Source organism: Curcuma longa, chromosome 11 (genome assembly GCF_044706935.1).
Source record: "Curcuma longa cultivar G26 ecotype Majalengka, Jawa Barat chromosome 11, ITB_CL_G26_1.1, whole genome shotgun sequence".
Taxonomy (NCBI): domain Eukaryota; kingdom Viridiplantae; phylum Streptophyta; class Magnoliopsida; order Zingiberales; family Zingiberaceae; genus Curcuma; species Curcuma longa.
The window spans coordinates 18,355,161-18,377,430 of record NC_133871.1 but is presented as its reverse complement, the minus strand read 5'-3'; the positions used below and the strand labels follow the sequence as shown (position 1 = coordinate 18,377,430).

The following is a 22,270-nucleotide window of genomic DNA, read 5'->3' as shown; positions in this document are numbered from 1 at the left end:
TGTATTTTGAAAACAAAAGATAAACAGAATGCATTTTACGACGAAAATCCATTCTTTCAAAAGTAACTTATCTCGTAGCCTCCTTTCCCATCCGAAGAGTTTATTGTCAATTTATCATATCATCACTACCATTTTTCTATATCATGCACTATATATCATTCTTGTCATATATATTGGAGTATTGATCATAATTGTAATTTTGAGCCTCATATGTTCACAACAAGTTTTGATTGCACTACCATGTTAAAGCAGTATCCAGTACTAATGCATGCTAAAGAGTACTGTTATGGGAAGTTTAGAGATGATTTAAATATAATTAGGCTTTGGCATGGAGGACTTCACGTAATTAAACCTAAAAACAATGTTTATGTTGTCACGATAGTCAATTTGCCTTTAAGTGACATCTAGTGAATTCGAGTCTTTTAGGTTTCAAATATTCAAGGAGTGTGAGAAGCTCTAGCTATCAAAGATTCATTTAAGGAGTGCCAAATGTGCATTAGAAGTTAATTATATCTTGTGAATTGAGGAGTGAATTCCAGTTAGTTTGAAGGATTGAGGAAAGTTAGCTAGTTTGAAGTTTGGAAGATGAAGGAAATGTTATATATTTTATTAGAAATTAATTAGTTTGAAGTTTTCACTTTTCATTTAATGTTTACTTGTTGGTTTATTTTCTAAGAATGCATTAGAGTTACATTGAACTAATTAACTAACTATTGTTTCTCTACTTTTTTTTTCAATTTGTATATATGCATTAGAATTGCATGCTAATCCTATCTCACCTAAATGTCTTAACCCTATGACATTCATGAGTGTCAAATTAGGGTTCATTATGGAGACTTTAGGACTCATAATAAGACCTTCAAGTGTTAAATTATAATAATTTTATATATATATAGCCCATCATATAATTAAAAAACACCATTAAAGTAACATAAATACAAGAACCAAGAACTTTAATTACCAGTCACTTACCAATCTACTTGATTTATAGATGGAAGAAGACTGTCGATTTCAGTTCATCCAATTAATCAATTAGTGTCGTGATTGGAGTTCGTGGACGGCCACTGATTCCTACACGAATGGCACGTGATTTGGAGAAGCACCGACGCGATCCTCTTCTTCGCGTGCTCCCTCAACACGTAGGCGTTCTCCAGCTCCGCCCGCGCCTGCTGCCGGATCCGCTTCGCGTCGGCGAACTCCTTCTCCGCCGTCGCCGCTTCTTCGTCTCTCGCTTCCGCCGCCGCATTAGTGTCTCCCGGAGGCCCGATCGATAGCTGCAGCTCCGTGGAGGTCGCCGCTTCTTCGTCGGGCGGGATGGAGACGCGAGGTGCTCGGCGGAGGAAGCTGTTGTAGGAGGTGGCGGGGAGCAGCTGGAGCTCGAGGTTGTGGTGGTGGCGCACGCGGTGGTCATTCGGAATAATTATTGGTGGCGGCGGCGGCGGCCGCATGAACATTGGCAGAAATGGCGGCGCTGATGCGGCTGCGTTTGGAGCCGTAGCTGCGGCGGCGGTGGAGGCGGCGGCGGTGGAGAGGGCGAGTGGAGGCCGCGCTGGGGATTGGCTGCTCGGCCGTCCTGCTCGGCTGGCGTTGCACGAATCTTGGTGCTCTATGAAACTCTCTACTCTGCATGCAGTACATGTATATATATTAAGAATCAAAGATCGATCTGGAAAAAAAAAGTCTATGGTGTTTGAATCAGATTCAATGTTTTGACGATGAACATGTAAATTCCTGTTTGATCACAACAATATCTTTAAAATCAGAATATTACTTGATTCAATTGATAAGTAAGGAACTGGAAGTGATCATTTGATATATATATATATATATATATATATACTGAAACTTTGATATAAAATGGTAAAAAAAAATGGAACCTTTAGTGCAGAAAAGTGTTTTTGTTTCAATTTTCCTTTTAAACTAAGATTTGTCAATGATTTATATATACATGTCATCTAATATATATATATAAATGCCATCTAAAATATTAAGATAATATCTATTAATTAGTGTCTTAATATTAATATATATGTTATTTTGGAGTTTGGATAATACTTTGGGATTGGAGAAAGGATAGTGGGAAAAAGGGTCTCCAATTAAATTCTGGGATTAATGTGGGCATTTAATGGCATTGCAGATAAATTTAAGCATGAAAGGATCCAACGAGTATAATTAGAATTGGGAATTGTGTAGCTTGTGAGTGCACATGATCAAATTAATTTGTCAGAACAAATTCATTAATAATCTCCATTACAAACTCCATTTGAAAAATCTTAACTAGATCTTCCACAAATCTAGCATGCCTTTGGTAAAAGACATCCCTGTTAAACTAGATCTTCACATGGGGAATGCATGCATCTTATGACTAAGCCTCCTTTAATTTAGAATGATAACACTCTTCGAATTTGCAAAGTGATCTTTAATCAAGGATCTAGATCTTCTGTTTTAGTTTTCACTGATTTGGAACGTTTTAGAGTGCTCCAAAGAAAAGCAAAATGATGTGAGATTTGCCAGAAATAGAAAGGGAAAAGATAGATTTTGTTTTTGGAGATTTGAGTGATTAAGGAGGGAGGGAGGAGATATAAAATGGAGTTTTGATAAAGTTGTAAAATTAATGAATTAAATGTGTGGCGGCGTTATACCTGGAGAAGACGCGGCCGCAGTCGCAGGAGTGGCCGCGGGTGCCGCAGGTCTTGAGGTGGGCCTTGTAGTCGGAGTGGACGGCATAGGCCTTGCCGCACCGGGCGCAGGCCCACTGTCGGTGGTTGCTGTGCTTCCGGCGGAAGTGCTTCTTGATGCCGACGAGGTCGCCGAGCGCGTGCCGCGGGTCGTGGTGCAGGCAGCTCGCCTCGGGGCACACGAACACGCGCTTGGTATTCCTCCCCGACGCCTCGCCTCCCTGCTGGCGCCGCACCAGCTTCCACGGCACCTTGTGCCGCCGCCGGTGCATCTGCAGGTTCTGCTCCCTCTGGAACCCCTGCCCGCAGATCTCGCACACGTACCGGTCCGCCTCCAGCAGCGTCCGCGGCGACAGCGACACCACCTCTGCGTCCGGATCTGCACTAGTACTCAAACCCCACGTCAGTAACCTGTCCGACGAAATGCCCCTGTGAGTTTTTCCAATTTTTATGCTATAAAATTCTCATATCCATACCTGGAGTCCCTGCAGGCCTTCTCTTTCTCTTGCCTCCGTTGATCTGATCCATAGAAGCTATCGTAGTACTGTTCTTGGGAGGAAGGGCAGCAAACTTGGCAGGGTTAGAAGAGCTTAGCATTTGTGCGCTCTATGTTTGGAATTTGGAATTGGATAATAGACACAAATCCAATGCGTGTTAGGAATTCGGATATTGGGCGAGATTAAAAAACACTTGTAGTGGACTAGTAGTGCGGGAATAATAGAAAAAGACTTAGACAGCTAGCGGAGAAAGAGAAAAGAGATGAGCAAATAAATAGAGATATGAACAGCAGCTACACAGAGATTTGGGGGAGGAATTTGATCAAAAGATGGTCTTCCTTTAGGTGAGGTCAGTGAACCAGTCTCAAACACCTAAAGTAGAAGCTCAAATCTAGCTCTTTCTGGGCTTACTCATGGGCTTAATTACTCAGTTGAGATGAGTAGGATAATCTTGAGGAGAAACTAGGGAGGTTAAAGAGTGTGTGTGTGTGTGTGTGTGTGTGTGTGTGTGTGTGTGTGTGAGAGAGAGAGAGAGAGAGAGAGAGAGAGAGAGAGAGAGAGGTCACACAAAGCTTGAAATTTGAGCCCACCGATATCAGAATTGGGTGGTGGTGACAGCAACATACTAGGCAAAGAAACAAAAGCACATACATATAATTTCGTCTCATTATTACTCTGCCCATAAGTTTTAATTATTTTCATGAATAAATATCTGTACTTGGAATTCCAAAGTCATTGAATCCAGCAGTTCAAATTAATCTTGCTGGTGTTACTGAGCTAGCTGTTGTCTTGCATATGGCCATAGAATCACTACAAGAACAAAATGACACTGGAAACAATCCATCAACACATTGGCATATGTTAAGCAGTACGTTTAGGCCTTATAAACTCTGGTTCAGTAAACTTAGAATCTTGTTTAAGGTTATTTATCAGTATTATTTATTCCAAAAAAACTGCACAAGGACCCACTACGGCAACCAAAATATAGCTGGATTAGCTTAAACTTGAGCACTGCTATTTCTCAGCAGAATTAATAGGACCAGTTGAGAGCAGTGATGATTACTGGTAAATACTAGTCGTAGTAGCTTAGTGAAGGCTGAAAGGTGGTCCTAATCATTGTTTAGTTAAGAGAACAGGTGACTGGATTAATTAACCCTAGCCAGATACATATCTGACACAAAAGTTTTCGGCACACAACATACAATATAGGGAGAATCATGTGGGTGTTCTAGTGATGCATTCATTTGCCACAGTTGAAATCTTGGAGATTCCATTTTGAATGAAAAGGAAATTAAAGGTGTCTTTGCGTTATTATTATTATTATTTTCTTATATTTTTTGGTCGAAGCCTTTGAAAAGTTTTGAAGTGTATTTTAGTAATAAAAGAGTTGTACAAATACGATAAGGTTTGAAGATAAATTGCAAATTGATTTTTCCAACATCCAGTTATGTATGATACTGATTACTCAACTATAAAGTTTGATCTTTTGGAGGCTTTATTTTTGTCCTCTCACTCTCATTTGGAGTCTGTCATTCAATGTAGTTGATTTAAGGCTTTGAATGCAATGAGTTGTTTATTTTATTATTATTATTTTTACATCTAGGGAAATTATTTTTGTGAGGATTGAAGATATATAGAAAGCAACTTAAGAAGTGGAAACTTTTAGCATTTAGTTAGACATAATTGATATCTTTTATGTCATTACATGAAGATCATGCAAATAAATTGAAAGAATTCACATATCTTTCCACACATACAGATGAATGCTAAACTAGTCAAAGAGAGTTTATCCAAAATGAAAGATATTGCACATTTGATAACACTAGTTTGCTGTTGTATTTAATAATCAGTCTAATAGTGATCATTTTTGTTATTGTGGTGTATGGATAATTTAATTTCGGATGAAAGTTTCACATAAATGAACAAAACTAAAATTCCAAGAGGCAATCCTTTAAAAAATATTAAGGATCCTTTGATATCAAATATGCATGCTAGAGATTCAGTTATAGAGAAGTTGGACTACACGATATTTAATTTTACTAGTATATATATTTTACAGTCAATCAATCCAAATCTAGTGAATGCTCCTTTTTTGCATGATATACAAATATTTTAATATGATGTAAAAATTATAAATTAAATAAAGGGATCTGGTTAAGCTAAATGAAAGTACCCTGTTAAACTAAATAAAGAATTATGGGTGAGATTAGTCTCCTATAGCCATTATATTAGTTTTACAAAATATACACACAAATTTTATTCTCATTGAAAATGAAGTAGAAATTATGACTGATAATCCCAAAATATCTGATTTTTGACCATGCACTGCAATGAATTTTGATTCCCTTAATCTTCAAAATCATACAAAATATGAAGTTTTTATATGTGTTTTATGTCATTGAGCACCTAAAAGCAACAAAATCATGGCTTAACTGAAAGGCATAAAATTATGGTTTAACGAACTATGATGAGTTGCCTTTCAAGTACCCCAAATGATCTAAAATCACATGGACACAATGATACGATGAGAAATAAAGTCACTTTATAATTTTAAGATTTCTTAGCCATTTGGAAATCACATAATTATGGTAATGAACAAGGCACACGAGAGTGGGAAATAATGGAACGTATCACAACATTTAGAACATGATATATCTAACAAACAAAGGAGTCGAAATTATTAACAAATACAAATTCATGTGTTAAAATCCTGATCTTTTTATCCTTATAAACTAATACAAATATTTATTAACATATGTTTATGTTTGTCTTTTGAATTTACTGTAACTTTAATTGAACCAACTGTTTGTGATAAGTCAACTAATTTATTAAACAGTTCTTATTGAACAAATTAGACTTGCAACAGAATCAACTAAAAAATTACACTGATAAAAGAAATTTAATGAAATAATTAAACAAATTGAAGAGGAAAAAAGTAGGATCACACGTGCGAGCCTACTTGGAATTCCATGATTGCTGCACCAAGTGGCCACCCACAATCTCTCCATATATATATATATATATATATATATATATATATATATAGGCTACATGCTAGAATCATATGCTTTTGCAATTTTCAGATTGCCTTTGCGAGTACGAAGTATGGTATAATATCAACTCTTACGATAGCCTTGTATTTGGTAAGACGAATCAAATTAAATCTCAAGTGATGCCACATGATTCGATCCTATTGGATAGACTATTTGTTCAAAGTTTGGTGAGTCGAATGTTAATAGTTGCTTGTGTTACTCAAATGAAAAATAGACATAGCAACCATGACAAGTGTTCATATACTAGCAATAGTTGCCACTCAACATCATCATATTATAAAGGAGGATCATAATGTAAAAGTAGTGAGTAATGTGAAGAAACATTTCACATCGAACTGATGGAGACTGGACTCATAAGGATGGTTATCGAACTGTTTCTTGAGCCGAACAATGGAATAAAGCCATTGCCATTTTCCATCAAATGCTTGAGCTTGGATCCCACTTGAGCTCGAGTACTGTTTACTCCACAATGATTCGTTAGGACAGGTCAACAACAAGGGTCAAAAGGCAGCTGAAACCATGACATAGGGATAGTCACAGTGGATGATGCTCCAGTTCCTCTTGCTTTCTCCCTTAGCTATATATGCCTTTGGTGCTCTCCGGGCTCTACTTTTTGGCTGACAAGTCCCTTTAGCTCGAGGGGAAGAGGATCCCTCATTCCATGTGCTCCCATCCCTCTCCCCTCCTCCCTCTTGGTGCTGCATCACATCACATGAAAGACAAAAAATAATTGGAACAAAAAGTGATCCGATTTATTTATGCACTCAGAGGTAAAGTAAGTGTGTCAGTAACACTGGAAAGAAATAACTGACGAGAAGAAAAAGTGCCACAAACAGCACAAAAGCAGGTCCATGCTCAGCAAAGACAAACAAAGGTGCTCTGGAGGAAAATCATAAAGATAAGAGAAGGATCTAAAAAGGATATGTGTCTTTTTGTGGTACATTGTTTCACATAATAATGTCTTCTCTCCTTCACCCACTTTAAGCAAAGGTACGCCAAATCATTCAAATTGGCATAAAGCTTATGGGGGGTGGGGGCTTTGTTGTCTTGCTTTATGGCCAAGGCCACTTAGAAAAAGGCACAAAAGGAACCAAACAGGCCATGTGACCCCTGCATGATGTTAAATGCAAAAAGTCAAAACCATGGAATCTTTGCCATGGTTACCACATCCCCCTGTAAATGGCAAGCTGTTAAACTCCTTTTTAGCTTGCAGCAAAGATTTTTAGATACAGAAAGTGAGCACAGGCTGCCTCTTTAAGTAGATTCATTAGTCACATCACAAGGAATTTGTGCTGTGCAAGATGCTTCAGATAGCTTTTGCTCATGTTACTTCCAGAAATGTTTAGCCATTGGCCAAGTTGGTGCATGCTTCACATACTTCATCTTAGGATGGAATCTTGTGGCTTTCAAAATCAGTTAGATGTTGAGGCTTGAGAGCTTCTGAAGATGGAACTGAGGATGTGCACTAAATCAAGTTGAGATTGAAGTACTTCAAATCAAGTTAAGAGCTTCATGTTTGTGAATTCCAATTAAGGCTCCAGGGCATGCCAAGTTATCTTAATCAGTTAAGGAGAGAATATCTGCAAAAGTAGGGAGAAAAGGGAAATTATGTTCACGATTTAGTCTCTAATTGTCACTGAATATAAGAACAAGTGATCAGCCAAAACAAGGGGAAAGAAGAGGATTTGTATCAGCCCCAGGACAGCAATGAGGTTATCATGAATGCGCCTTCATGGAAAAAAGCTAAAGTGGTATGGTGAGATTCTCTCACAAACTTCTGAAATATTTATGAATTCTTTGAACTTGCGCCAACCACTTCCCTATGTGAATTTAATGGCGCTCATGTAAACACACAAGAGATAAAAAAAAAAGGTGTGGACTATCCATTGGTGTACTATGGCTTCAGACAAGTTTTGAACAATGGTGAAATTATAAGCTTCACAAAAATGTCATCAATGATAAGCCATAAGCAATATGGTGGTTGTCTTCTTCAGATCATTTTCCTTGTCCAACTGGTACATGAATATGACTTTCCATGACAGAACACTAACCAAAGGATGTTTTGCCTGACAGTGTAAGTGTCCTTGACTGAGTAAGCTCTAAGTAATACATCTTATATTGATTCAGAGTATACCAAACCTTTGCACTAGCAAGAACCTCCGAGTTGTAGAATTGTTTTTCAAACCAACTTCAGATGTTGATGAACCCTACTAAAAAAATGTTCCAATATTGGAAACTCGTTTACTCCAAAACATAGCAAGTAGCTTAACCAAAATTTTGATTTTATATAAAAACAATATTATGTACTAGTTCCAAGATGATCTGCTTCACATTATGAACTTTCTAGTTCATAAAATATTTCTCAAGTCAAATTGGAAATAAAGGAATAATCCCATTCTAGCACAGTAGGAGCATCCCATTAGAACAAAATAAGATTCTATTTGAAGCTTCAATGAATAATTAACAATAATTTGCAGCTATATGAATTCCTGTTCAGCCAAGCTCTTTGTTAGAGGACACAAACAACCTTCACAACTGACGATGGGAGCGACGAATGATCTAAGTGAACCAGAGATCTATTTGGAAACTCAATGGAAAGCTGAATCAAGCGAGTGAACCACAAAAGCCATCATAGAGCTACAAGAAAAGTAATGCCAGATAAACCTGAGGACAAAGATGAAAGGTTGAACTTGATAGAAAGAGTGATGCCGAGTCTGCAGCTCTATTGTAAATACCAATTGATGGTTTTGAAACAGCCATAATCATACTGTACATTGATTGACAATGTTCTTCTTATCAGTCAATACTTGAGCGAAACCCATCTGAAGCGCACTCTTTACTATCGAAGAAACCTCTTCAGATTCTTGGCATCTTTGGTCCATCTCTTCAATATGTAACACTACAGAAGGGAGCAGACATCAACTGTTAAGTAATAATATCCTCATTGTTGGTGACATTAAACTTGCAGATAACACCATCTTCTATTTTATCAACAAAATAACTGAGTGATACCACAAATTCCTCCTGAATACATCAAATATTGTTCTTGTGTACACATCCGCCACTTATTTCAGCATGTTTGACGGTGTACTCAGAATTGGCCTAGTATATGATGAAGCTAGATCTTCTAATGCCTCCCTTTCAAACGAACCTGCCATAGTTTGTTCAAGCAAAGAAGCAAGCAGTAGCAAGGATGTTTTCGTGTTGAAGTACTTCTCAAAAAATTTGATGAGGCTTTCAGGTTTATGGGTTACTGAAACTTCTGCAGTAATGCATCTTTCACATAAGCAGGGACCCATTTTTGCCTAATGTCAAACAGAAGTTGCAGCCATGAATTTTCACCAAGGTCGTACTTCTTGATTAATGTCAACCAACATGACTCAAATTTATCAGTTGTTCCAGATTCATTGACACACTTTTCAAATTCCTGTTTGAAAGTATTTCGAGACATATAAACATCAGACAACCTTTCATTGCATTTATTTAAGATATGCCATTTACAAATTCTATGGCATTTCCCAAGGAACACCCTAGAAATTGCTGATCCTAAAGCCTCATGGTAGTCAGTGCTTAGAGAAACCGGATGGCGTCCACACATTGCTATGATCCAATTCTCTAAAAGCCAAATAAATGAAGCTTCCAACTCATCTGTAAGCAAATCAAATCCAAAATTTACAGTCTGCACATGATTATTTACACCAGTAAAGGTGACAAAAGGAACCATGTTCGTATTCTCCATTATGATGTGTCGACTGTTACAGCATCACCAAAACAGTAGTATTCCATTTTAGCTCGCACGCAACTTGAAGTGTATAATAGTATGCAGGATTTTCTGCTTGCATTCTCTTTAAGCACTCCAAAAAATTTTGTGTCATCCAACCCAAACATGGATGGTACCACATCTCGTACCTCAGTTCTGAAATCATTGTCATTTGAAGGAACATCACTGAACTCCCCAAATTTTCTATTATGTGTTTTTGAGCTAGGAGCTGCTGGCTTTTTATGATTAAGCGTGCCACTTAAGAACAACTGCTTCTCACTTGATTAAGCGTGCACTTTGCTTGGTTGCACGCTTTCTCTTTTTCTTACCATCATCAAATTTCCCTTTTTTTCAAATGGAAACCCTCTTTAGAGAACACAAAGCACCGCATAATGATGGATTCATCATTTCTTGATAGTTGAGACTTGCTAATACGTACAGAGAAACCCACATGACTAGCATTTGCCATATAAAACAATTTTGCATACTCTTCTGATTCAAATTCCATACCAACAGAAGGTTCAGAATTCCTTGAGTTATGCGGATGAGAGGAAAAGAGATTGTTTGCATCATGCCAACTGATTACTGACATCAAATGACATATGTTGATCTATGTTATCATCATTGAGATCCACATCGTTATCCTTAATTAAGTGACTCATCATCCTCACTTGAGGTAGTTTCCATGTGTAAAAATTATGGCCTGAAATCAGAAAACAAAAATCAATCAGAGTGGTGCACATGCCTTTAATATGACAACTTCAACCAACATAATGATGAAGAAAACAAGCTTTCAAGACCATAAAGATAATCATGAGTGTAGAGTCTGAGGATTTTTCTGTCAATGTTTCCCTTGTATGGTTAACCATTTCACAAAAAATATAGACAGTGGCAGACCATGGCCAAAAAATTTGTGTCATATAACGTACAACACAATAAATAATTCACTCAGTTGATAGATACTGCCCTTAAATCTTAACTGAACAAATGGATATGTAACTCTTATGTGCAAAAAGTTGCTAGCGAAAATTCAGAATACAACATGCCAAAATGAAGTTTTACTTATATATAAGAAAGAGAACTAACAAACTAGCCTTATTTAATCACCTTACGCCTGGATATGTCTACCGCAATGTATAAACACTACAGTAAGATTGTAACTTATTTTCCATGGCTTAGAGATAAGAAAAAAAGAGAAGTTTCTCATGTTTGTGCAAAAATTAACTCCATCCACCTTCTAGTTTCTCTGCAATTAATACAATTTCGAGGGCTTATTGACAACACAAAAAACCACAAATATGATGGTAAGGTAAGATAGATGTTAAGTAAAATCCCACAAAGTGAAAACTAACATTACAATAACTATAAAGCCCCAAACCAAAACATTCTTAGGTCACATTTTTGTGTCTAACAATCATTCTATGTGAAAGTCATGATCCTATTTTCCTAACAGACAGGCTTTGACATTGCAAGAGGCCATCAGCCCTAGTTTTGAAGTAAATTCGGTAAACGTAAAAAAAGAAAGAAACGAGATTCAACAGGCTTATTGTGATTGGAAGAAAAGCTTCGCTAGTTTCCCCTCAACATCGAAAAAAGAGTGAAGATGTACATGGATTTGCAGAACCCGTAGAATCCCCTCCCAGCTAACTCTCTCTTCCACACTCTTACCTCCTTGGTCGGAGCGCAATCTCAAACGACGACCTAGGACGCCGAGACGAAGATAATAAGCTGATAAAAAGGAGAAGAGGAAGCGAGCACACCGGCCACGAGGACCAGATGCCCGCGACATCGAGGAATCTCCAGAGATCAGCAAGCACCGCTGCCGCCGGTACCGGAGAAAGGGCGAGCCCTAGAGCAGTGAAAGTAGGAGACTGTCCTAACTCCTAACCAGGTACAAACTAGCAATGGAGCTCCGGGGCGTTAGCAATTAGCATCTGCCCGAGCGAAGACCGTTAGGCCGATTCTAATTTTAAATAAAAAATCATTTTTCATATGCAAATACCACTACAGCATATTATCGATAAATTTGTATAAAATTTTCATATTTTAAAAATAAAATTATATTTTACTCAAAACAGTGATTTATTTCAACTTTAGGATTTAGTTATGTTTTTGTTTAGGATTTAAAGTTTAGGGATTTAACGATCGACCATTGATTTTAAAATTGAACGGTCTAGATTTCTATCACAAAAACTATTGCACAGAAACTATTGCACAGAAATTATTGCGATTGGTCCCAACTGTTTTTCATATGCACATACCACTACAGCATATTATTGATATTTATAAAATTTTCATATTAAAAAAATAAAGTTATATTTTAATCAAAACATAACTTTTTTCATGGTTATGTTTACGTCACAATAGCTTATTAATAGGGCTATAAATTAATGAAATTATCGTGAATAAATTTAATATCGAGTTGATAAAATTTTATTTTTATTTATTCAGTACATAGATAAATTAAATTAATAAATTTAAATAATTCATTAAACTAAATAAATAAATTTAAATATATACATATTCAGTTCGTTAATATTCGTGAACATCATTCATAAACAATATTTATGAACAACGTTTGTGAACAATATTTATAAATTATGTTCATCAATAAACTCTTATAAATATATTAAATAAATAAAAAATTTTAAAATAAATAAATAAATTTATATTTTCAAACTTAATAATTAATAAATAAATTTAAAATATAAAAATTTTAAACAATCAAATAAATTTATATTGAAAACTTAATAACAATTAAATGAATCAAATTTAAATTCAAAAAAAATAAAATTAAATTTTAACGATCATTTTAATAATTTAGTTTATTTTAAATTTAATTTAATTTAACTTAATTATTTTATCAAATTTAAATATTATATAACTTGATTGTAGCCCTAATAAAATATAATTACTTTTCAATAAAATATAATTGTTATAAAAAATCTGTGTAAAAATTAGGAACGTTATTAAATAAAGGATGCGGGAAACTAACGCATATTTCTATGGTATAAAATTATGTTTAACTTAAAATATAATTATAACTTATGTATTTCTTTATAATTTTTTTTTACCTTTACCTTTACATTTAGATATAACTTATGGATAATATTTATCTACAAGTCCTGTTTTGTTTTCTCAGTGAGAAACTGCAGGCATTTCTCATTACCATTCACAATTGTCACTGAGAAAAAGATAGAGAAAAAGGAAAAAGACTTTCAAAGTTAAGGTGAGTATTCCATTAAAATCAAATTAAATTTAATCGAATTTTTACTCACCTCTATCCACACTTACCTTTCGAATTCATTTGCAGATGAACAACATGCAAATTTATTTTCTTAGCTTAGAGAAATACAAGGAAGCAACTTACCTCGATGGAACGCTGGTTCTACCTCATAAAACAAAAGGATCTTACGTCATCTTGATCAGAGTTTAGTAAACAAGTCACTAGAAATCATTGAGTAAGATGACCAGAAATGAATATGGTCTTAACTTGAAACAAAATAACAGAAACAAGAAGGCTCACTAGAAAATGACATTGCATTTGTTTTAATAGACATTAATGCCTCTTGGAATAATATTGAACGTCCAGAATAATCAACAAAAGTAGAAGACAAAACATATGTATATACATAGCACTATGTTTAATCCAAGAAGATGGAATCGACAACTCTTTATATATAATTTCAACACTTTAGAAGGTAAAATGCAGAAACTTAAAAGCTCAAGTTAAAAAAAAGACAGTAGCGCTACACAGTACTCGGAAGCCAATACCTAACCGAAGAGTAGCATAATGTGTACATAGTATGAAAAAGATATTTTTCTTCCCAAGTTACATAACCTGTCTAACATAAGACAGCTAAACTAACGATTCTGTTATCATTATAATTATATTGATAATGTAAAAGCTGCTAAGGAAAAAAAACATTCGACAAATAATCCTGAGTAAAGGGGTGGATACAGTTTTCCTCCTTCCTTTTAAGTGTGCAGTGGAAACTACAGAATCCTAATTCCTCCCAGCCTTCCAGGCTCCACATTGGAATCCCTCGATCCAAAAGTTCAAAAATGCCACAAAGTTTCCCTCTTGGAGCTTTTATTATCTGTGCAGCTACTGCACATGAGCATATTTTCACTAACAGATTAATGGGGCAATACAATAAAGCTTCGCATGTTCCTGCAAATTAGCAAAACCTTAATAAAGCAGTGTGCAGGTGCAAACCATAGAGGGGAAAAAAACTTCTTTAGAACTGTCTTTCGAACCTAGTCCCTCCCTCTAGGCACCACATCCAAATCCCTCAATTGAAAACTCAAAAAATGCCCCATAGCTTCCCTCTCAGAGCTTTATCCTATGCAGTTATTGCACATGAGCATATTTTCACTAATAGATTCATGAAGCAATACTATAAAGTTTTAAATGAATTCAACAAATTAGCAAAACCTTAATCAAGCTGTGTGCAAGTGCAAACCAGATATTGATTCTGTGAAGAAGAAAAAAAATCTTTAGGACTGTATCAGATGTTTGGTATCCTAGCTATTTATCGAATCTTTATCAAAATAACAGAACTTCATATGTAAATAGGAACATTGTTTGCAAAGACAGTAAAGTCCAAAGTGATCAAGCAATAATACATATTACCAAGATCTTGAGTAACAAAGGGGCTCATAGAATAAAAGACAACTGCTAGTCCAAAATGACAAAATAAATGTCATATTCCCAAGGCTTTAAATTTTGATTGGGAAAGAATTTACATTCCTGGTTTAACCAAGATTTCTCTACAAGACCACTGGTGTGTTCCAACCAAAATCTAAAAGCAGCAAAGTTAGTCATGATGCATAGTGCCTTCTTGGTTAAGAGCCAAAACCACAATTTCATTTAGAAATTACCAATCCTGGTGCAATAATACAGTTGCAAATATTTTAAACTCTCACTATGTTTATCAAATGGGAGACATCTATGATCTGCCTTAGAAACAATTTCTATTACACGGAGAAAGTCAAGCAACTATACCACTGTATAAAAGAAGAAAATAAGGCATAATCACCTACTTCAAAACAAGCAAGTGATTTTACATTATTTGTCACTTTCCATAAACTAGATGCTGCCAGCACCAAGTGCACAAAGTAAAGACTACCTGCACTTCATAGCAAACGTAACTATCATAACTATCACCACAGGTCAAACAGCAGAAAACACACATATAACAAACTAGATCACAACGAGGAAGAAGAAAGTGAACTGTTATGCATTAGATAAAAAAGTCATTTAATTAAGACAACATTCTTTTGATTGAAACTACAAGTTTTGTTGAGAAGGAAAGAAACTAAGGTACCCATAACCTGAGTGTTGGAACCCCAATAACCATTTCAGGTTGCTAAAACAGAAAACAACGCTCTAGCTATTCCAGAGAACCTTTGCATTGAACAGACAAACATTCACCAAGGAGAGATCCAATGCAAAGGACTGATGAAGCCGCCCAACCTTTTAACCGTTACCTGATAGTGACAAACTTATTGGTACCATGTTTGGCCCAGAATGTTCTCAAGTCGATGGGATTAGAAAGGTTGTATCCTTCTCCAGCAAGCTTCTCCAGGACCTTCTTAAATGCACCGTGACTCATCTTTCGACCAGCTATTCGTGCTCCACGCCTCTTGGTATTCATGGGGAGGGGGTACATTGAAATGCTAGTGGTGCAGCAAGCCGATTGCCACCCTCCAACACCCCACCGGTAGCACTGTTGTGGCTTTCCAGTGCAAGAGCAAACTGGAGTTGGAATCCTTGAAATATCAAAATCAATCCCATTAATGACCATTCCTGTGCTCTTCTTTGCAACCTTCCCATGTGAAAGTGAGCCATTTGGAAGCTCATTGTTTGGTGTTGTGGCTTTTTTAGGCTTCTTTGATTTTGGAGATTTAGGTTGGCGACCCCTTGACCTTTTCTTTGTAGGAGACTCATTTTTACTACAAATGATCCCCTTAACTGCTGAAACCTTATCATCCGTTGGCTGCGGATCCTGATGCTGAAGCATTTGAAGATTGTGCGTGGTGGGTGGTTCAGGAGGGAAGCCAAAACTAGGGTGGTGCAGGTGACTCATTGGCAAAATGTGAAAATTTTTGCCATTGTCATTACCATGGTGAAACCATCCATCTCTCACAACATCGTTCTTGCTGGCTTCGCTGCCATGAGGATTCCATCCGTCTCTCAAAAGTTCGTTCTTGCTAATGTCGCAGCTATGATGATTCCATCCATCTCTCAAAATGTCATTCTTACTGTTGTCAAAGTTATGATAATTCCATCCATCTCTCACAAAATCCATTTGGAGTGATGGCTCAGGAGTGGCGCAGTGCCGACGAATAAACCCACTATTTCCCATCAGGGGCTTCACATCGCGCTCCACCACCGACGGCATGAGCCGAAGACCAAGATTTCCCTTTAAAGAAGGTTCATAGTAGCCCCAATTCCGGATGCCTAATCCATCTTCGTCGTCCATTTGAGCCGATAGAAGTGACCAAGGAGGAAGGAGAATGTTGGGAGAATGGGAAAAAGGCCTTTTTTTCACTTATTTCGATCAGACATCTGATACATTGCCATCATCTCACGAATGCCGTCTTCTGTGTAAATCCAACAAAATAAAAATGATCGCTACCGGGTGCACTAACAATAAGCAACAAAAAAGCGGCATCTTCGAAGAAACCCAGTCGTTTAAACCCGATCGAAAGACATCAAAAAGATTAAAAGATCGATCAGATCCCGCCGTGAACAAATCCAAGCCCTGTTCTCCCACATGCATACGGAAAGGTTGAAGTTTTAAATTTCCAAGCCGAGATCTCGCAATGAAGATGCTGAAGCTAGGCAAAATCTAAAATGCGATGGAAGGAAAAAAGAGAGAGAGAGAGAGAGAGAGAGAGAGAATGCAGCATAAAGTTTGAGAAAACAAACAGTGCAAAAGAGGCGAAAAATTCAAAAACTTACCTGAGATTCAAGAGAGAGAAGACAGACAGGACCGCCCTTGCAAGAGAATCTAGGGTTCTTTGCGTGCGGGAAAAAAGGGAAAAGGGGCGGAGATGGATTTTTGACGGATGCTTCCACGATAAATGAATAATAATGAAGGAAAGACATTTGAATAGACATAACAGTAAGACAAGTTATACACGTGATTTCATGACAGAGCCAAAATCAAACAGAAGTTCAAAGGACACTTTTCATTTTCAAAACATTAAGTTATTTCATTCAGAATATTCTATCATAAATATTATATTATATATATATATATAATAATTTAAAAGTATTTACTATAAAGCATTTTTGTTTTCTTTTATATAAAATTATAAAATGCATTTTTAATATTTTAAAGAAAAAGGCAATTAAGAGAAGTGTTACTTCCACGCTAATCTGATTTCTTCAATTTTTTAAAAAATATTTTTTAAATCATATAGAAAATAATTATTGTAAATTAAATTAATATTGAATCACCTAAACTTCATATTCTTTTCAATACATTTAATATTTCGTGAATTAAATTATATTATATTCATTTAGTTCAGCTTAATCGACTAGATTAATTAATTTAAAAATATTTTATTATCTATATATTTTGTACAATCGATTGTTAACTTTTCTGTTTGTTATAATAGTGAATTAAGTTGATTATTTATCGATTGTTGTTGCTAGTCGAGTGAATAATTACTTATTTTTTATTTATTAATTAGTGACTATTTATTATTTATATAAGAGTTGAATTTATAAATAAATTATAAATATAGTTTGTATGTCTGAGTTTTAGACTTTTTACTGATAAATTTAATAATTTTCTTTTTGAAAGTTAATTCATAAATTTGTCATAATCATTATTATATCTGTTATAATATTTAAAATTATTCAAATCTATCACAGTGATTAGATTTAAGTGGGAACATATTTGCCACATTAAACTAGTGTTTACTGACTATCAACAACACCATTGACTATCACTTATTAATGACAACTGATAAAGATTTAATTTTATCATTTCTATCCTAAAAAAATATATCTCACAATAAACCGCCGCGGTTAAAGATAAGAAAATTTATATAAACTATATTTATAAAAATTAATTAGCTTAATTTAACTTGCTGTTACATTATATTAAAAAGAAAATGTTAATTAAATAGTTGGCATACTTTGTGCACCTGCCACGATACTAATTAAAACCTGAAATAAATTATATTTTATTAATAAATCAAATAAACTCGTACGGTCATACTGAATACTGAATGTCACTATATATCATATCATGAATTTTATTGTGCTCTTAAAAATATCAAAGAAATGAGTCAAGGCCATTTAATAAACATTTGAAAATGACAAATATAAATGTTATATATATATAGACAAAATTAGATGATAGATCTTCCAATCATTTCAAATCAAAATTAAGATGTTCATATAAATTTCTTTAATGTATCTATCATGAATCCACAGCATAAATTTCTTTATGAAAGCTGTGAAATGAATAATATTAAAATTTTCTTAGTAAAATTCCATTTTTAATTATCATGATAAAAAGTCATTTTTTAATAAGATATGCCATGTTAATGACATCACTTGCAAATGCCATTTTCATGCATATTAATAATGTCATATTATTAATAATATCAACTGGCAAAACAGAATATCATCGTCTACCTTCGGATTATAATTGTATACTTAGTTATGTATAAAACTCACTCTCACTGTAGCTATCATAAATAAGCCATAGTGAAGCGTGAATGTAAAGTTGCAGAAAGCTATAGAGTATTATGTTCATGAAGGCTTGTTGATCTTTCAATACTACTGTAATCGTCTTTCTCAGATAAAGTACTTCTTTCCGAGTGAAACCTTTCCGAGAAGAAGCTTCTCAGCGAGTTAAAACTCCTGAGGACCTCAACATTGACAGTGAAGGTTCCTCGCACTGGCCGATGGTCGGAGAGCTTGGACTCGCACCGATCATATCGTTCTTGCTTAATTCCTTCACCAATATGCCAGAGAATTCTATCACACCTATACAACACCAAAGTTAATGTTGTGAAATAACATAATATCATCGGCATATATAGACGACTGACCATGCCGGAGCTCGTCTTTTATCGCCTTTTTGGCCTTGAATGCATCCGTAGTAGTTATCGGAGTTTGGGTAGTATTTATATGTAGGGGAAAATGTTATGCCACCTTCTTGCCAATCTTCAAACGCCCTTCCTTTGGAGACCTCTGCTCTGAGCTGTAAGCATTTGTTTGAAGGTAAAAAGAAAGAAAGAAAGAAAAATTAGACTTCGGTGTCAACAGAGTAGCAACGATTTCAACCAAGAGTGAGTATACCTCATCTTTCTGAAGCAGCGTGCTCCACTGCTCATCCTCTACCAAGGATCTCGTCATGGCCTCAGGCAAAGAGATTCTATAATTCAAATCACCAAACAAGACCACTCGTCTGCATGCATTCAGTACCACAAGAACCAAATTATTGGTTTCGTTGATTTGCAAGTATATATGAAGGAGCTTGAACAAGATGATCAATTTGCTGCCTAGATTAGGGGATCCTAGTTGTGTTTTTATTTCAAAAAGTAATATAAAATCTATTTTCTTCGTGTGTTTTTGTTTTCTATTAATTTTCTGAGGGAACTTCACTTCAAATTGCATGATGATGATCGGTTTAAACTTACTCATGATCTAATATCTTTTGTGGCAAATCAAGGGAGGGACCTCGAGGGAAGCTGGTCCTTGAGAGAATCTGCATGGCGTCTGAGTTCCTGTTCATCTTGTCTCCTTCCTTTCCCCCTGAAGCCAGATGACAACACACGAAGCAGAAGCTCGTCTCATGCAAGCAAAACCTCACTGAGATAGCGCCCTGCGTGCGAAAATTGTTAATTTTGTCATGATCTGTCTAAATGAGGAGCTTGAAAGACATGGAATACCTTGTTTCCAAGGCATCCCATGATGCCACATCCAATGCAAGAGACCCCTGGGTGGCGAAGGTAGCACTGCAGCTCACGGCGCACCCACACTGACACCAGAATGCCCACCATCTGCTTACTTATAATGCAGCGAAAATCCCTCACAAATCCGCACTTGGAGCTGCCTTCCTTGACCGGGTGCACCTTTTGCTTCTCCCCTGCCTTCCCTTCTCTTCCTCCTTCAAGCCCAAGGCCACATGAAGTCCTGTTCAACGTCCTCCTTATCAGCGAGTTCCACTGCACAAGGATCCTCCTCTTCTCTTTGCCCAGCACATTCTTCGCGCTGAGTGGCACGACTTCTTGAAATCTGCAACCAAATTTTAATCAACTTGTTCAGTTCAGATTGCAATCAGATGAGGAGATATTGACTAAATCAATTCGATAATCACCCCAACACGTAGATATCATAGTAGTTGTTTATGTCCAGCCAATCCTCCAAGTTCACATCCTCTGTAGGCAGAATTCCGCCAACATTCCAAGTGCTAACAAATAGTCTAGAACAAGAAGTACTGCTGGCATTAGAGTTGTCCAAAAAAAAAATGACAGATATAGAGATTTCTGATCATTTACTTGTATTTCCTAGTGTCCTTTTGAGCACCATGTAGCTTCTTTGGGATCGCCAGTTGGTCGAAATCGATGAACTTGAACGGTGTCTGGGAGCATGGGATGTCTGTATCAAATGAGTTACCACCGACAGGCCGCCTCAGCAGCTTGTTTGCCACCAATCTAGGCCACATAACCTGCTCACGATGGCATATGAACTTTTTGATTGGTGTTGCAAGCAAATTGCAGTGGGGAAGAGTTGAGTGCCTACCTCTCCTTGGTTTTCTTTCTCTGGCATGATTTGGTGTTTGCAGAAATGACAGAGGAGAGGAAATAAAGCTTACGGCTGTGACCCAGGAGCAGAAGCTTCAAAGGGATGAAAAAGGCAGTTTAAATAGATAAACCAGAAAGAAAGTCTTCTGAATTATTGAATACTACGAGAGCATGTGTACACATACATTGCACGCCAATGCATGCAAACTGATGAGAATCATTTCAGAGAGAAATAAGTCTACTAAGGAGAGACAAAGGAGGGACTGGGGACCATGTCCATGGCCTCACCGAAAGATGTTGCTGCTGGCTTCATGTGGAAAGAACTTTGTTTAAGCTGAGATAGTCTTACAGCATAGGTTGGAGACAACTAGCTCGAATCCTGCAACTTGTTCTTAAATAATCTCTTCAACTTGGGCAAGCTAGCCAACTTGTATCTCTGAAACATGTAGTGATTGGTATACAAGTATAATAATCTTGTTTCTGTATTTCTATATCAAATTTCAAATTAAAAAAAATACTTAAAATAATAATCGGTGTCTGGCATTTGACTAAACGATGGTGAGGTTGTGGTGATGCCAAGTTGTGAGAAGGCAACCATACTTACGCAGTCAGGAGCATTGGCCAAGAAGAAGAGAACAGAAAGTGGAGATGAAACGTATGCATATTTGATGTGTACGTATACTGAATCTTGTGGATTTTAATCAAGAAACAGCATATTCCCCCACAACATTAGATCTTCCAAAGAACAAGATAATAACAGAGTAATTTATCTAGTAGAATAATGGCAATGAATAAGATTATCAAGTACCAAAGTTTGTATGACTAAATTTTGAGTTAGAAGCACTATGCACTTCAATATTAGCAATAATACCAATTTTTTTATGAGGTATGAGAGTATCTATAGGAGGAAAAGGATATTTGAGTATTGGAATGATAACAGGAGAAGATTAATGAAACATGTTGGCCGGTAGAGCACCAATAATTATGCAGAAATAATGTTTGAAGAAATTCAGAATGGTAGATGTCGGTCTGTATAAAACACTATTAGAAAAATGTCCTACGATCTAGCCGATAAAACTTCTGATCTCACACCTGCAATAGACCAAATCAATCAGTTTTGGTTGAAAGATTGTTCAATTGCTTTTATGATTCAAACCGAGGGCGCAAGAGATAAAGATAGATTCATTAGTTAAGTGTCTAGTTGCAAGTGATGATGCAGGAGAAAGATCTTCCCTGAATGGTCGCCAATTGATTTAATAAAAGAATCCTTAGCTTGCTCTCGTCTTATCTGTGTGTCTTAAGTGAAATTTGCAGCTGATGCATCACGTAAAGAATAATATTAGGGTTGACCTCGAGGCCGTAATATTGTAATGACCATGAACTTCAGCTTGCAGACTATATGACAATTAGATTAAAGGATCTGTATGTGTTCATCAAATTGGAACTTTGTGAGATAGCATCTCTGACTGTTAAACTGAGTTACAGAGCAAATTAGCTACCAAC

At 36.2% G+C, this 22,270-nt stretch overlaps 3 protein-coding genes and 1 pseudogene across 3 annotated transcripts; all 4 read right to left on the bottom strand.

Moving 5' to 3' along the window:
* Positions 1 to 905: 905 nt before the first annotated feature.
* Positions 906 to 3,351, bottom strand: LOC141841167 (protein indeterminate-domain 14-like). Its single transcript, XM_074729295.1, has 3 exons — positions 3,155 to 3,351; positions 2,643 to 3,057; positions 906 to 1,623 (listed from the first exon to the last, which is right to left on the bottom strand). The coding sequence occupies exons 1-3, from the start codon at positions 3,273 to 3,275 to the stop codon at positions 1,029 to 1,031; spliced, it is 1,131 nt and encodes a 376-aa protein (XP_074585396.1). The 5' UTR covers positions 3,276 to 3,351; the 3' UTR covers positions 906 to 1,028.
* A 5,639-nt stretch (positions 3,352 to 8,990) lies between these two features.
* On the bottom strand, positions 8,991 to 11,777 carry LOC141837264 (protein FAR1-RELATED SEQUENCE 5-like; annotated as a pseudogene).
* A 3,432-nt stretch (positions 11,778 to 15,209) lies between these two features.
* LOC141840078 (protein Barley B recombinant-like) lies at positions 15,210 to 17,059 on the bottom strand. The gene is made up of 2 exons (XM_074727972.1): positions 16,959 to 17,059; positions 15,210 to 16,597 (listed from the first exon to the last, which is right to left on the bottom strand). The coding sequence occupies exon 2, from the start codon at positions 16,474 to 16,476 to the stop codon at positions 15,478 to 15,480; it is 999 nt and encodes a 332-aa protein (XP_074584073.1). The 5' UTR covers positions 16,477 to 16,597; positions 16,959 to 17,059; the 3' UTR covers positions 15,210 to 15,477.
* Positions 17,060 to 18,734: 1,675 nt separating this feature from the next.
* Positions 18,735 to 20,792, bottom strand: LOC141840897 (type IV inositol polyphosphate 5-phosphatase 9-like). The gene is made up of 8 exons (XM_074728985.1): positions 20,766 to 20,792; positions 20,522 to 20,691; positions 20,341 to 20,445; positions 19,913 to 20,258; positions 19,661 to 19,845; positions 19,320 to 19,428; positions 19,070 to 19,221; positions 18,735 to 19,004 (listed from the first exon to the last, which is right to left on the bottom strand). The coding sequence occupies exons 1-8, from the start codon at positions 20,790 to 20,792 to the stop codon at positions 18,752 to 18,754; spliced, it is 1,347 nt and encodes a 448-aa protein (XP_074585086.1). The 3' UTR covers positions 18,735 to 18,751.
* Positions 20,793 to 22,270: the final 1,478 nt, after the last annotated feature.